The 12,545-nt window shown below is 47.7% G+C and overlaps 2 protein-coding genes across 3 annotated transcripts; both read right to left on the bottom strand.

Annotated features, from left to right (window-relative positions):
- Positions 1-584: 584 nt before the first annotated feature.
- Positions 585-9,144, bottom strand: LOC146566368 (trafficking protein particle complex subunit 14-like). 2 transcript variants are annotated; one of them, XM_085289995.1, is made up of 13 exons: positions 8,883-9,144; positions 7,468-7,811; positions 7,252-7,347; positions 7,029-7,158; positions 5,375-5,461; positions 4,820-4,940; positions 4,350-4,497; positions 4,008-4,090; positions 2,284-2,435; positions 1,857-1,993; positions 1,701-1,779; positions 1,504-1,618; positions 585-1,436 (listed from the first exon to the last, which is right to left on the bottom strand). In XM_085289995.1, exons 1-13 carry the CDS (start codon positions 9,073-9,075, stop codon positions 1,280-1,282), a joined length of 1,842 nt encoding a protein of 613 aa, XP_085146121.1. In that variant the 5' UTR covers positions 9,076-9,144; the 3' UTR covers positions 585-1,279. The 2 variants fall into 2 exon arrangements, with proteins under 2 accessions (XP_085146121.1, XP_085146122.1); XM_085289996.1 differs by having other exon boundaries at positions 7,468-7,808.
- Positions 9,145-11,210: 2,066 nt separating this feature from the next.
- Positions 11,211-12,002, bottom strand: LOC146566367 (odorant receptor 131-2-like). Its single transcript, XM_085287886.1, has one exon. It carries the CDS (start codon positions 12,000-12,002, stop codon positions 11,211-11,213), a length of 792 nt encoding a protein of 263 aa, XP_085144012.1.
- Positions 12,003-12,545: the final 543 nt, after the last annotated feature.

Genomic DNA, 12,545 nt, shown 5'->3' with positions numbered 1-12,545 from the left:
TCCGGGGGATGCAGCCGACGTTTTGGGACACAGCTACAGCCTATGTCCACTGTGAACGGCCATCTTTGAACGGAGGCGGGGCTAGTGACGCCAACTGTCTGCAGTCCAGTTTTGAGATCCTTCCTGATCTGCAAAAGCTTCTTGGATGAAATGTCTTCAAGAACGTAGAAGTACACAGAGAACAGAGCAGAGCCAATCAAATGCCTGGGTGCATCATGTGACCTCTGACGTTAAAGAAACGCTCATTTCTTCTCATGTGTTGATTTTTATCAGTGACAGCAGATACACTCTGGCTACATCTGTGTCCTCGCTGGTAGCTTATTGTTTCACTAATGATAAACCAAGAACTGCGATAAATTAACGCAATGATGGTCCCTGTTATTACCTGGAGTGGGAGGAGCTACCGCTGACACAGTAGCCCCTCCCCTAAAAACATCAAGTATAGCCAAAACCAGAAAAAAACTGTTTTCCCAGGTTGAGTGCTGGAGATTCCTGCCTGCATCCCAGCTGAATTCCCGAGTTTTCATGAGTTTGTCTTGCTAATGTGCGCCAGTTAATAACCAGGATGAACCAGAACACCGTGAGCAAGGCGGCAGACTCGTGCTGCTCTTTAATAAAAGGCTGAGTGTCCTCAGAGGGACGCTGTGAGGGAGCTCCGGGTGTCTGCAGACTCACAACAACAGCCTGGACCATTACATTCATTTTATTAGCAACATTCTGCTGAAGTTACCGTTTGTGACGCGATGGAGGAAATAACACTGAAAGAAAACGTTAACTGTGACTGTCCTCAGGTTAATACGTTTTTAACCTGTAATGTCTTTTACTCTGAAAATAACACAGAAGTAAAAAGCTAACACTTTATTTTGCAGGTTTGGCACTTTCCAGCTCATTTCCTGGAAACTTTACTAAACAATGTAAAATAAATTCTCAGTTCTTCAGCTCTTTGTGGAGCTGAGCTGCGTGTTTGCAGCTTTCATCCTGTAAAACACACCTGGAGCATAAAACGATTCAGTGGCTCCATCTGGACGATGCTTTAAAGATAAATATAAGATAAAACTTTAAAGAACGCTTCCAGGAAACGAGCTGGAAAACCCAACGTGTCTTTAAATACAATAAAACATGAAATATTTCAGCTGAAGGATGAACTTCTTCCTCGTTGTTCTGATTGGTCAGCTGATCAAACACAGGGGTGTTTCCTGCAGTAACATGAAGTCAGCTTCTTTGTCATCTCTTCTCGTGAGCGTTTCTCTATCAAAATAAAAGCCTCTCCTCTCGCTGCCTAGCTGACAGGATCCACCACCAGGACTTTGCACTCCCTCTTGGCGATCTTGTCCAGCGACAGCAGCGACTTGTCCTGCGGCGGCAGGTAGAGCGGCCGACCGACCGGAGAGCCAACGGGAGGCGTGATGGCCCGTCGCTCCATGGCGCTGCCCGTCCTGTCGCACACAGATAAGATTAAACGACATACTCGATGTGATATGAAGCTGAAGTTACTAAAGTTACCTCATGATGTGGGACCGAGACGGCTGCTGGTGGGAGAAGGACTGAGAGCGCCCCAGACTGGCCTGGTGTCGGTCCAGGAGGTCTCGAACCGCCGGGCTGGACGGGCTGTTTTTACCTGGATGGTTTTCGACACGACACAGAAATCAGAACAGACGCAGGTCAAAGCCTTTTGTGTTTGTTTCCTGCTCAGAGCTTACGTGACAGGGGCCGGGCGTCGGGTGGAGGGTTGGACACCGACGCTGTGAACTGGAGCTTTAACTTCATGTGCTGACTCAGCTGCAGAGACAGGAGAAAACATGACGTCCCGTGTGAGCGGGCGAGATAAGGAAGCAGGCGCTCAAAGCTCGGCGTACCTCGTACAGTCCTGGTTTGAGGATCTGGAAGGCCACGCTGAACGACAGAGTGCTTCCTTTGCGGCAGTGACCCAGGTTACTGAGAGGGGTGTGACAGACCACGGCAGACAGCGCTGCGTCTTCCCCCTGACCTCGACCTGAGCGAGCAAGCAAACAACACATTACTCGGTCTGAACCACGACTGACAGAGAGCGGCGCGATTCTCCTGAAACTGGTCCAGAGAACCGTCTCCATCCACGAGGAGAACACAACCAGAACCAGCTGGACAAAGCACCATCAGCCTGCACTCCCCCTAACGTCCACTAGAGGCTGAGTCCCCACAGACTGCCATGCGTCCCAGAAACAAACCCGCTCACAGGTTTCCTTTCAAACAGCTGCAGGGTGGATTTTTTCAAAAAATCAAACATGAATCAAAATACTCGCTGACCCTCTGGAGTCCAGACGAGCCGCACAGCCAGGAAGTCCTGCAGGTTGTTGAGAAGAACGTATTTGACCTTGAAGTGCTCCTTCACCCTGACGGTGCTCGGACAGCTGGCCATCATGACGAAGCGCGGCCGGTCCAGACGGATACTGGGCAACCTGAGTGGAGGGGAGGGAGGACGGCGGGTCATTTAGAGAAGCAGCAGGAAAAACACTAAACGCTGTGTCGTCCTGCTGCTGGACAGGAAATACACTCAACAAAAATATAAACGCAACACCTTTGTTACTGCTCCCATTCCCCATGGGATGGACGTAGAGACCTAAAATTCATTCCAGATACACAATATAACCATCCCTCCCAAACAGTGGTCACAAATCAGTCCAAATGTGTGGTAGTGGGCACATCTGCCATATTGAGATAATCCATCCCACCTCACAGGTGTGCCACATCAGGATGCTGATCTGACATCATGAGTAGTGCACAGGTGTACCTCAGACTGCCCACAACAAAAGGCCACCCTGGAATGTGCAGTTTTTTGCGCTATTGGGGGTCTGGGGACCCAGAACCGGTCAGTATCTGGTGTGACCACCATTTGCCTCATGCAGTGCAACACATCGTCGCATGGAGTCTATCAGATTGTCAATTGTGGCCTGTGGAATGTTGGTCCACTCCACTTCAATGGCTGTGCGAGGTTGTTGGATATTCGTGGGAACTGGTACACGCTGTCGTATACGCCGGTCAAGCACATCCCGAACATGCTCAATGGGTGACATGTCCGGTGAGTATGCTGGCCATGCAAGAACTGGGACATTCTCAGCTGCCATCTGCCCTGAACAATGTGAACCATGATTCATCCGTGAAGCGCACACCTCTCCAACGTGCCAGACGCCATCGAATGTGAGCATTTGCCCACACAAGTCTGTTACGGCGACGAGCTGGAGTCAGGTCAAGACCCCGATGAGGACGACGGGCATGCAGTTGAGCGTCCCTGAGACGGTTTCTGACAGTTTGTGCAGAAATTGTTTGGTTGTGCAAACCAATTGTTCCAGCAGCTGTCTGGGTGGCTGGTCTCAGACGATCTTGGAGGTGAACCTGCTGGATGTGGAGGTCCTGGGCTGGTGTGGTTACACGAGGTCTGCGGTTGTGAGGCCGGTTGGATGTGCTGCCATATTCTCTGAAACGCCTGTGGAGACGGCTTATGGTTGAGAAATGAACATTCAATGCACGGGCGACAGATCTGGTTGACATTCCTGCTGTCAGCATGCCAATTGCACGCTCCCTCATTGCTTGTGGCATCTGTGGCATTTTGCTGTGAGACAAAACTGCACATTCCAGGGTGGCCTTTTGTTGTGGGCAGTCTGAGGTACACCTGTGCACTACTCATGATGTCAGATCAGCATCCTGATGTGGCACACCTGTGAGGTGGGATGGATTATCTCAATATAGCAGATGTGCCCACTACCACACATTTGGACTGATTTGTGACCACTGTTTGGGAGGGATGGTTATATTGTGTATCTGGAATGAATTTTAGGTCTCTACGTCCATCCCATGGGGAATGGGAGCAGTAACAAAGGTCTTGCGTTTATATTTTTGTTCAGTGTATGTCCGGATGCACGGAGATGTTTCCCGTCGCTCCTGGTGGCCACAGCAGAGGTCTGCAGCCCCGAGCCTGGATATCTCTTACCAAGACTAACACAGCACGTGTGGAGCGTTTCATCCAGCCTTACCTGTAGTGGGTGTAGATGCAGTTGGTGAAAGGCATCTTGGAAGTTGACCACTGCAGCACAGCGACCAGAGGAACCTCCAGCCCCTGAACACAAGCACACACATGCTGACAGCAGCGAAATAAGTAAAGGACGCATTAATGCAGGAACGACCGTCGCGTCACAGCTGCTCTACAGTGTGTCCGTCCTCAAAGTCCTAATAAATCCTGCGCTGACACAGCCGTTCACAGAAACACGTCGTTTACTTTTCCTTCTTCAGGAAATCGCGAGGAGAACACAAACTGTCACGTCACCAGAGCGCACTGTGCACCAAACTATAAAACACACAACGCAACACGAACGCACCTCACTGGAGTCGTCCTGCGGCATGTCGTTGAGGTGCAGCTGGAACAGGAAGTCGTGCTCCTCCAAAGCGCTGAGCATGCTGGGAAGACGGCAGGCCAGGCTGTCCACCCGGCAGAAGGACGCCATGCCGACCTCACCGGACTGATGACTGCAGAGCGAAGAACAACAAATACAGACATTCAGGAGCATCGCACAAACACACAATCTGACTGCACAACAACTCGTTTTACGAACAAAGTCCCAGAAACTCAAAGTAATCGAGTATAACACAAAGTAGCATCATTACTAAAAACTATCTGCAATGATACAAATGATAAAAATCCAACACAGTGTAACAAGGTATACACAACACTGTCATTAAATACAATGTAACAAACACAAAGTCATAACTAACACGCAGAGACAGCAGCAGCCACGGCGGCGCCTTCTGAACTCTGGGCACAAACCATTTGAACGGGTCGTATACGCACCACACGTTGTCCACCAGCAGCACGGAGCCGTCGGGCATCACGGGAAGGTAGGAGGCGTTGAGGTTCGGTAAAATGCGAACATCCCGAACACTCACCTCCTCCTGAGAAGACTCGTTCAGCACTGACAGCGGGACAGGAAACAGAATCACAGTTGGAATCAAACCACTGCAACCAAGCAACTGAATCGATTTTATTTTATTTACGGATTCGTTTCGGCCTTTAATTAACGAGGATTTAAAAAACAGCGCCCTCTGCTGGTGCTTTTAGATTAAATACCAAAATATTCCTACATCGTCCTGCTGATCAGAGTCACAACCACGGAGCAGAGACTCGACCGTTTCACGGGGCTCAGCGACGCCTCGGCGTGCCGGCGGTGCGCTGGCATGCTGGACGTCAGGTTAAAGGAGGTGATGCATCTATTGCTGATCGCCGCCCTGTTCAGCTTCATGTCGCAGCACACAGCTGGGTTTATGTCGCTTAGCTTGGAGGCTTCCCTGACATGCAAGCATCGGTCACCACAGTGACATCACAGTGATGATGAAGAGCGTTCTGTACCTTTTAAGACCGCGAGGTGTTTTCCAGAAACAGTCATCTGCTTGCAGCGGACGGTTGGAGGCGGCAGGACGGTCAGGGTGGTGCTCACTGTGGATCAGAAGCTGTGTTAAACCTCCCAGAGGACAACGTGACATCTTATAAAATCATTAAAATTCTGTTTATCAGGATAAAACAGTCCCGCCCTCAGTGTGGGAACCTCAGCGAGGCTCTCAGAGGCGAGGACGGAGCAGGAAATGGGTCCCACCCCATCTCAGGCGACTCAGGAGCCGAGGAGGCCGGAAGTGAAGGAGCTGATTTAACTCCTGACTGATCAATGAAACTGATCATATGTCCATAACTGACCTCCGTCATTGATTGTTTTTTACTGTTACAGCATTTATCTTGATTTACTGAAATCTAGACGGATGCTCTGCTAACGACTCAGGTGGTGTCACCTCGAGCAGCTGTCAGGCAGAGCCTACAATAACACCCCCCCACACTCACGTGACCCCCTGCTGTGGAAGAGAGCCAGACATCAAAAATAAATAATGATTAAATGTCTCGTCATCCCGTTTGATTCATAATTGTTCAGTACTTCCTGTTTTATTTTGAAGGTTACTTTCCTGTTGCATCTTGTTTGTTCTCATCGTCACCTGTGTGAGTCACTGTCAGGTGCGCGCTGTTCCCACCTGCTTCCTCTCAGCCCCGGCTGTGGCTCATGTTTAACCCTTTAAGACCGACCATAGAACCAAGTCCACCAAAGCTTATATCATATTTTTACCTGCTGTGGAGCCATTTTTGGGAGCATTTCAAGTTGCTATACATCAATACAACCATTATAGCCCAGATTTTAATAATATGTCTGCATTAAGTGCATAGTAATTACATAAATTGCAAAAAAGTGCAATAACATATATTTTAACATATATTTGTAGTTAGAGAAATTTAAGAGGTTTATCCCTCAAAACTGTAAATACAAAAAAGTTGCACAAATAGTTTCCCACCACAGGAAATTTATTTTGAGTGTCTTCATAGTTTTCTTTTTGAAATACACCAATTTTTATACACTGCAGGAAAAAGAAATATTATAAAGAAAATTTGCAAAAAAGCAGCATGTGCATCAAAATAAACTATTTCCAGCAGTGCAATATGAGTCCTCAGCATCCCAGAAACCACACAGAAAGTTATAAAGTCAAAGATAACTTTTAAAAAGAGCAGTATAGGCCCTGAAGCCCTGATGGTAAAAAAAAAAAAAAAACTACATTTCCGCAAAAATGACGTCACTTCCGGTTTCGGGCAGGTAATGGTGGACATGCAAAAGTTCGCGCTGACGTCTATTCCAACGTAGGAAGTGTTACGAACAGCTGATCGGATCGGCAAAGCGTGTTTCTGGAATATTATGTTTTTGTTGCTGCAAGTGCTTTTTATGCAGTTTTTGCAAAGCTTTATGTGGAAGGAAACCGTGACCGAGGACAAGTTGATGGCATCAGATGTAAGTACAACTCCTCTGGTTTCATATGCAAAAAAAATTATTGCGCTAGCTTACGTGGTTGCAGTGCTACCGGGATTTAAAAATAGTTACGTAAAACAGAGCGTGCCCGCTCCGACCGGCTCTAAAGGGTTAATGGAGCGGTCTGTCTACCCGCGGCGTTCCCATGAAGTATTCAGTGCCTACCCTGAGCCTTGAAGGTGTTCAGGTCGTGTCTGAAGGTGTGCGTCGGCTCTCTCTGCTGCAGCACGCTCAGGTAGCCGAGTTCCTGCACCTCCACTTTCTCCGCCTCCTTCTTCCACACCGTGACCATCACCTGAATGCACATGGAGCAAAATTACTGCGCGAAGCAGCTACGACTCAAAGTCTTCACACAACACCAGATATCTGCGTCCAGAAGAAGGCGGACCTTGACTTTAAGGGTGCTGACGGGCAGTTTGTCCAGAGAGACGGTGAGCGGGAAGATGACCTCATCCGTCAGGACCACCGGCTCATCTAGAGGAGACTGACAGGGAGGAGCAAACACATCATGGCGCCTGAGAGGAAAGCATCGCCTCTGAGGATCTTAATCTAACAGCTGGAGAGAGGAGCGCCGTATCAAAGACAGGTAAAGGTGCGCGTCTACCTGGACGGGCGCCCTGCGGAACTCCCTCGACGCCGTCCCAGAGGAGTTGTGGATGAGCAGAGGTTTGCAGTCCCTGAAGCTCCGGCACCGGGAGTCCACCCTGCTGCCCAGCGCAGCGATGGCGGCCTCGGCCGCCGCGATGTAGTCCTCTTCGCCGTCCTCGTTGGCCTCGTCCCCGCTGCTCTGGTAGTCGTGGTGATGCTGATGGTGGTTGCCTCGGTGACGACTGCTCTCACCCGGACTCACGCTCGCCACGGCGCACAGAGATCCGGCCAGCTCCCTCCACGCCCGGCTGCTGGCCGATTCCGTCCCAAAACCTGCCGCGGTGCCATCAGCGCCCCCTGCTGGAAGAGACAGCTCTGCTCCAGACTTAAGGAAGCTTTTTTACACCCAAAGAAACATTTTTAAGTACAAAAATCTGAAGAGTTTGACTCTGTAACTCAGACTTCTGAGAAAATGACTAACAAAGTTAAGCGAAAACAAATTCCCCAAACGGTTCTTTGTTTCAGTGGCAGCGCTCACTCTTTGAACCTTCACATCTTTTCCTGTTTCAGTGCTGCAGCCGTGTTGGAGCTGTGGGATTTCATCCCTGCAGGTGGAGCTGCGGTCCTACAGTAGCTCGTGTTTGCGGCCCCATCTGTGCAGGTGTTTAAGGCAGGTATGGTCCTGTTTCATACGATATTTTATTCTATTTAAATGTGTTTTACTGCATCTTTTTGCTGCTTCGTTTCCCAGTAACTGAACTTGCTTTTTGCACAGTAGCATTTCAGCCCTGCGTTGATCCATCATGGCTGCTGGGATTTTACCGTCTCAGCTCCAGTTTGCTGGGTACTGAGCGATGTTCTGGTCCTGGATCAGTACGGGTCCCCCGGCCGGATCATCTCAGGAGTTTAACTCTGGTTCATTGTATGTGAGTCCCGCTCTGCACCTACATGGTTTCGTTTGAAGCTCGTATCTACTGCTGGCCAAGCGCAGGTTTAATGAATGCATTTGTCTGGATGTGTTAGTTTCTCGTGCTCTGTTACCGCAGACGTTGAGCCTGCTTTGACCTAAACTGCGCGGCCATAACAGTCAGGTGGAGGTTTCTGGGTGGTGCAGGTATGACCTCCATAAATGCAGACAAAGGGTTAACCGTGAGTGTGCGGCCGTTACTGCTGAGGCTTTGTTGTTTGTTCCTGACTAACGTGACTCATGCATATAAATACACGTGACGTATGTAAGACGGCATAACGAGGATATCCTGCGCACACCTGCGGGACACGTCACGAAAACATCCTAACGTTACAGGAGGAGCCTCAGCAGGTTTCTGTGACAGCTGCTCCCACACCAGACTCTGTCTCCGTGTTTTCATGTTCACGTCTGTCTGACTATCACAGGCTCGTACACTCATCTCTCCTCGGCCCTCCCTCACGTACCCGGGCCGTGCTCGGTCGGCGTCGCTCCGGCTTCCCTGCAGCGCAGCACCAGCAGGAAGCGGACGGTCTCGCCCAGGTACAGGTGGCTCCTGCGGGGCAGCGTGCGGTACCGGGCCGGGTCGGACAGGTCCGTGATCGGCACCGCCGGGAAATACATGAAATACTCGCACTGCGACTCCATCATCTGCACCATGGCGACGACGGGAGGAGGCTGAGCGGCAGCAGGACCACAGTCAACACGCTCTAACAATGAAACGCGCACTTCCTGTTGCGACTTTCAAAGTAAAAGCACGGACACCTGCCGAATGGGGGAAAATGAGACCGTTAGCGCCCCATAGTGGACGTCCATGGTACTACGACACCAAGTTTCTCGCCGTTGCCAAACTCACATGAAATTGAAAATAATAAGCACCGAGAGGAGCGTCTGGGTTTTATTTAGCTGTTATTTAAGTGCAGCTATCTGGACCTTTTACATGATTTATTGCACTTAAGTGTGACTCTGATTAGAAACGAGATAAATTCACATCCATGTACCGATGCAGACATGTTTGCTTTGCTTTTTGACGTTTTGAGTTCACACACACGTGTTTACTTATGTGTGTGCATGTGTGTGGGTGTGTGTGTGTGTCTCTGTGTGCATGTGTGTGTGTGTGTGTGTGTGTGTCTCTGTGTGCATGTGTGTGTCTCTCTGTGTGTGTGTGAGGGTGTGTGTGCATTGAATAGTCCATTTTCTCGGTCCTCCATGTGAGTGAAGCTGCAGTCGCACCTTCCTTAAATCAAACAAAATTGATGTCAAACATTTTTGTTTGTGCTGATTTTGTTTTAGAGATTTCAATAAATGTTTTCTATAGCAGTGATAACAAGTAGTCCCCTGCAACAATTTTGATGTATTAATATCTGATTCAAACTTTGTGCACATACCACTGATCGACATCTCCGACCGTTATTGTTCATAAAGCCTGGAGAGAAGAAGAGGGACTCGCCTTGGAGACAAAGGAATGATTAGTATTTAAGTACAGTGGTGTGAACTGGTGATTGTAGAATTGTCAGTCACTTAACGCTTACTGCAGATTTTTCTCTTTTCCCCAGCTGTGGCAGCTGTTTAGGGAAGTGAGCGCTAGCTCAGTAGGTAAAGTGGTCGCCCCATGATCGGAAGGTCGGCGGTTCGAATCCACTTAACGGCTACCCTGAGGTACCCCTGAGCAAGGTACCGTCCCTACACACTGCTCCCCGGGCGCCTGCTTAGTGGGCTGCCCACTGCTTCACTGAGTGAATGGGTCAAATGCAGAGAAAAACAAGTAATTTCCCCATGGGGATCAATAAAGTATCCATTATTATCATTATTATTATTATTCCCCCTGGAGGCTCGTCCACGCGGCTCTCGACTCACCCGTGCTTGATTGCTCTGCCAGCTGCTTCTAATCAGCCTTCATCCTACGCCAAACTGGTAGCGTTAGCAAACTGAGAGTGTGGGAGATTGTTGGTTAAGAAGTCAGCTAACCGTGTATTTGGTCTCAGGTTCCCCTAGGTTATTTGGACGGAAAGGAGAATCGGGACACACTAGTCGCTCACGGGACTGCACGGATGAAGCAGCACTTGGGAGTTTGAAAGGGAGCACCTTTGGACACTGTAAATAAACACACTGTTCACCAGAGCTCTGCATTTAGCTTCTTTTTTCCCTGCATCCCAGACACTTGGATTATGCATCTTTTTAGAAATGATGAAAAATTCCTGACTTCTATTTAAAATCACTTTCTCAGATGTGTGCTGAGTTTCACTGTTACTGTTATGGAAATAAAAAACAAAAGCAAGCTGCAAACCCTTGGTGAGAGTCTTTGAAGTGGTTTAATCAAACGTTGCAACATTGAGAAATTGGTCCCTGACCATGTCTGCCGCCCTCTCATCTTAGACAAAGATATTCCACAACTCTTACATGTTGGCCCATGTCACAGGGTGTAAAGCATAAATATACATTTGTGATGCTATTCTACATGCATATAACTATTACTGAAGTGATATTGTTAAAATATGCCATCAATATGTAATAGAGTAATATCCCATCACAGAACTCACTGGCCTGATGAAAGCAGCTAACGTAAGGGGGGGAGACAGTATTGGTCAATAACATTTTTGACCATTATTGTGTCATTTGGAATCTTTGTTTCAGAAACCCCACAACAAATATAGTTTTAAATGTTTTAAAGTAAAAAAATGCTCTGAGGACACACCAAAGAAAAAAAGAGATGCCAGACTTAAATAACCTTGAGCTGTAAGCATGCTAACTTTAAATATCTCTGAAATATTTGTTTCAGTTTTTAAGATATCACCTTAGCCATTAAATCTCCACGTTCTGTTAATAAACATAGCCAGCTGCATAAAGACACTAAGACCAAGCTGCACCAAATGCAACACCAGTGTCTTACGAGCCTTTTCAGCTGAAGCTTTGTCTGTAGAGGCCGACTGGGCTACTACAGTCACACCAATATAAGAAAAAATGAATGCCCCTGCAGCTAAAACAAACAGAAAATAACTGAAGGCTTTGGCATAGAGATCAGATATCGGATCAAGAGTCAGTTTCTCCTTGTTACAGGAATATTCCATCTGAAGGTGCAGCAGATCCTGGAATCGGACACGTAACATCAGAACAACTTCTATTAAAACATTTAGCAAACTTAGTGTCCAAACCACACAAACAGCCAGCGCTGTGTTTCTGACGGTGATGATCGTAGCATGTCTCAGTGGGTAGCACACAGCTACATATCTCTCCAGAGACATCGCCACCAGTGTGAGAGGAGAGATTAAAGTCAATAGAGTGGCAAGTGACACTAGCACACCACATATCGGATACAGCAACGTTATTCTACAAGCAGACAGTAAAAACATGAGCTGACTCTGTGCCATCTGTAGAGTATCTGCAAACAGAAGGTTGTAGAGAAGAATGTAACGAGAGGTTTGACCAAACACGGGTTTACTTCTTAGAGTAAACAACATGGTTGCATTAATAAAAAGAAATACACAGCATGTTAGTGTTGTGACAATGCAAGAAAACACTATCTCGAGAAATAGCTGATTCTGCTGCCCGACAGTGATATTTGTCAGAGTTTCGTTTGTGGAGGACATGTTAAACAAACATTAAAAACATGTTAAATTAGCACACAGCAAAATTAATGTTTTAGCTTTGAGGGATTTTGATCTTTGGAGCAGAGAAAGAAGCCAAAATACTTCCTTGCAGAACTTTAACAGATAATCTTTCCACATGACCACAGTTGATCTGCAGTTTTTGCCATCTGGTCACGTACTGTTTATGACACCTCATTGACGTCATCTCATGTGATGTCACATCATGTGATACTCATACTGACAGATTTCTACCCCTTTCTTTTTTTGTTCTCTTTTCTTCCACAAGTCACCTGTGGGATTGTTACACTACACATATATAAAAATATTGGCTAACAAGAGCAGCCGATGTTCAGTTTCTAGGGCCCCTTTTGGCAAAGCAAATGTGTTTTTGCAACACCAGAGCTGCCAGATGGGACCGATTTGAAGCAATCAAACAAGTGAACAATCTTACTGTTAGAACACCCAGAGATTGTGCTGTGAGACTGTTGTAGAAGTTTTGGTTAGTCTGAATCCTTTCGTACTATATCCACTCTGTTCTACTTG

The sequence above is a fragment of the Mchenga conophoros genome, linkage group LG10, assembly GCF_057382185.1.
Source record: "Mchenga conophoros isolate Kocher_MC1m ecotype Shallow Benthic linkage group LG10, M_conophoros_male_GT1.1, whole genome shotgun sequence".
Classification (NCBI taxonomy): domain Eukaryota; kingdom Metazoa; phylum Chordata; class Actinopteri; order Cichliformes; family Cichlidae; genus Mchenga; species Mchenga conophoros.
This window is presented reverse-complemented; position numbering and strand designations above follow the sequence as displayed.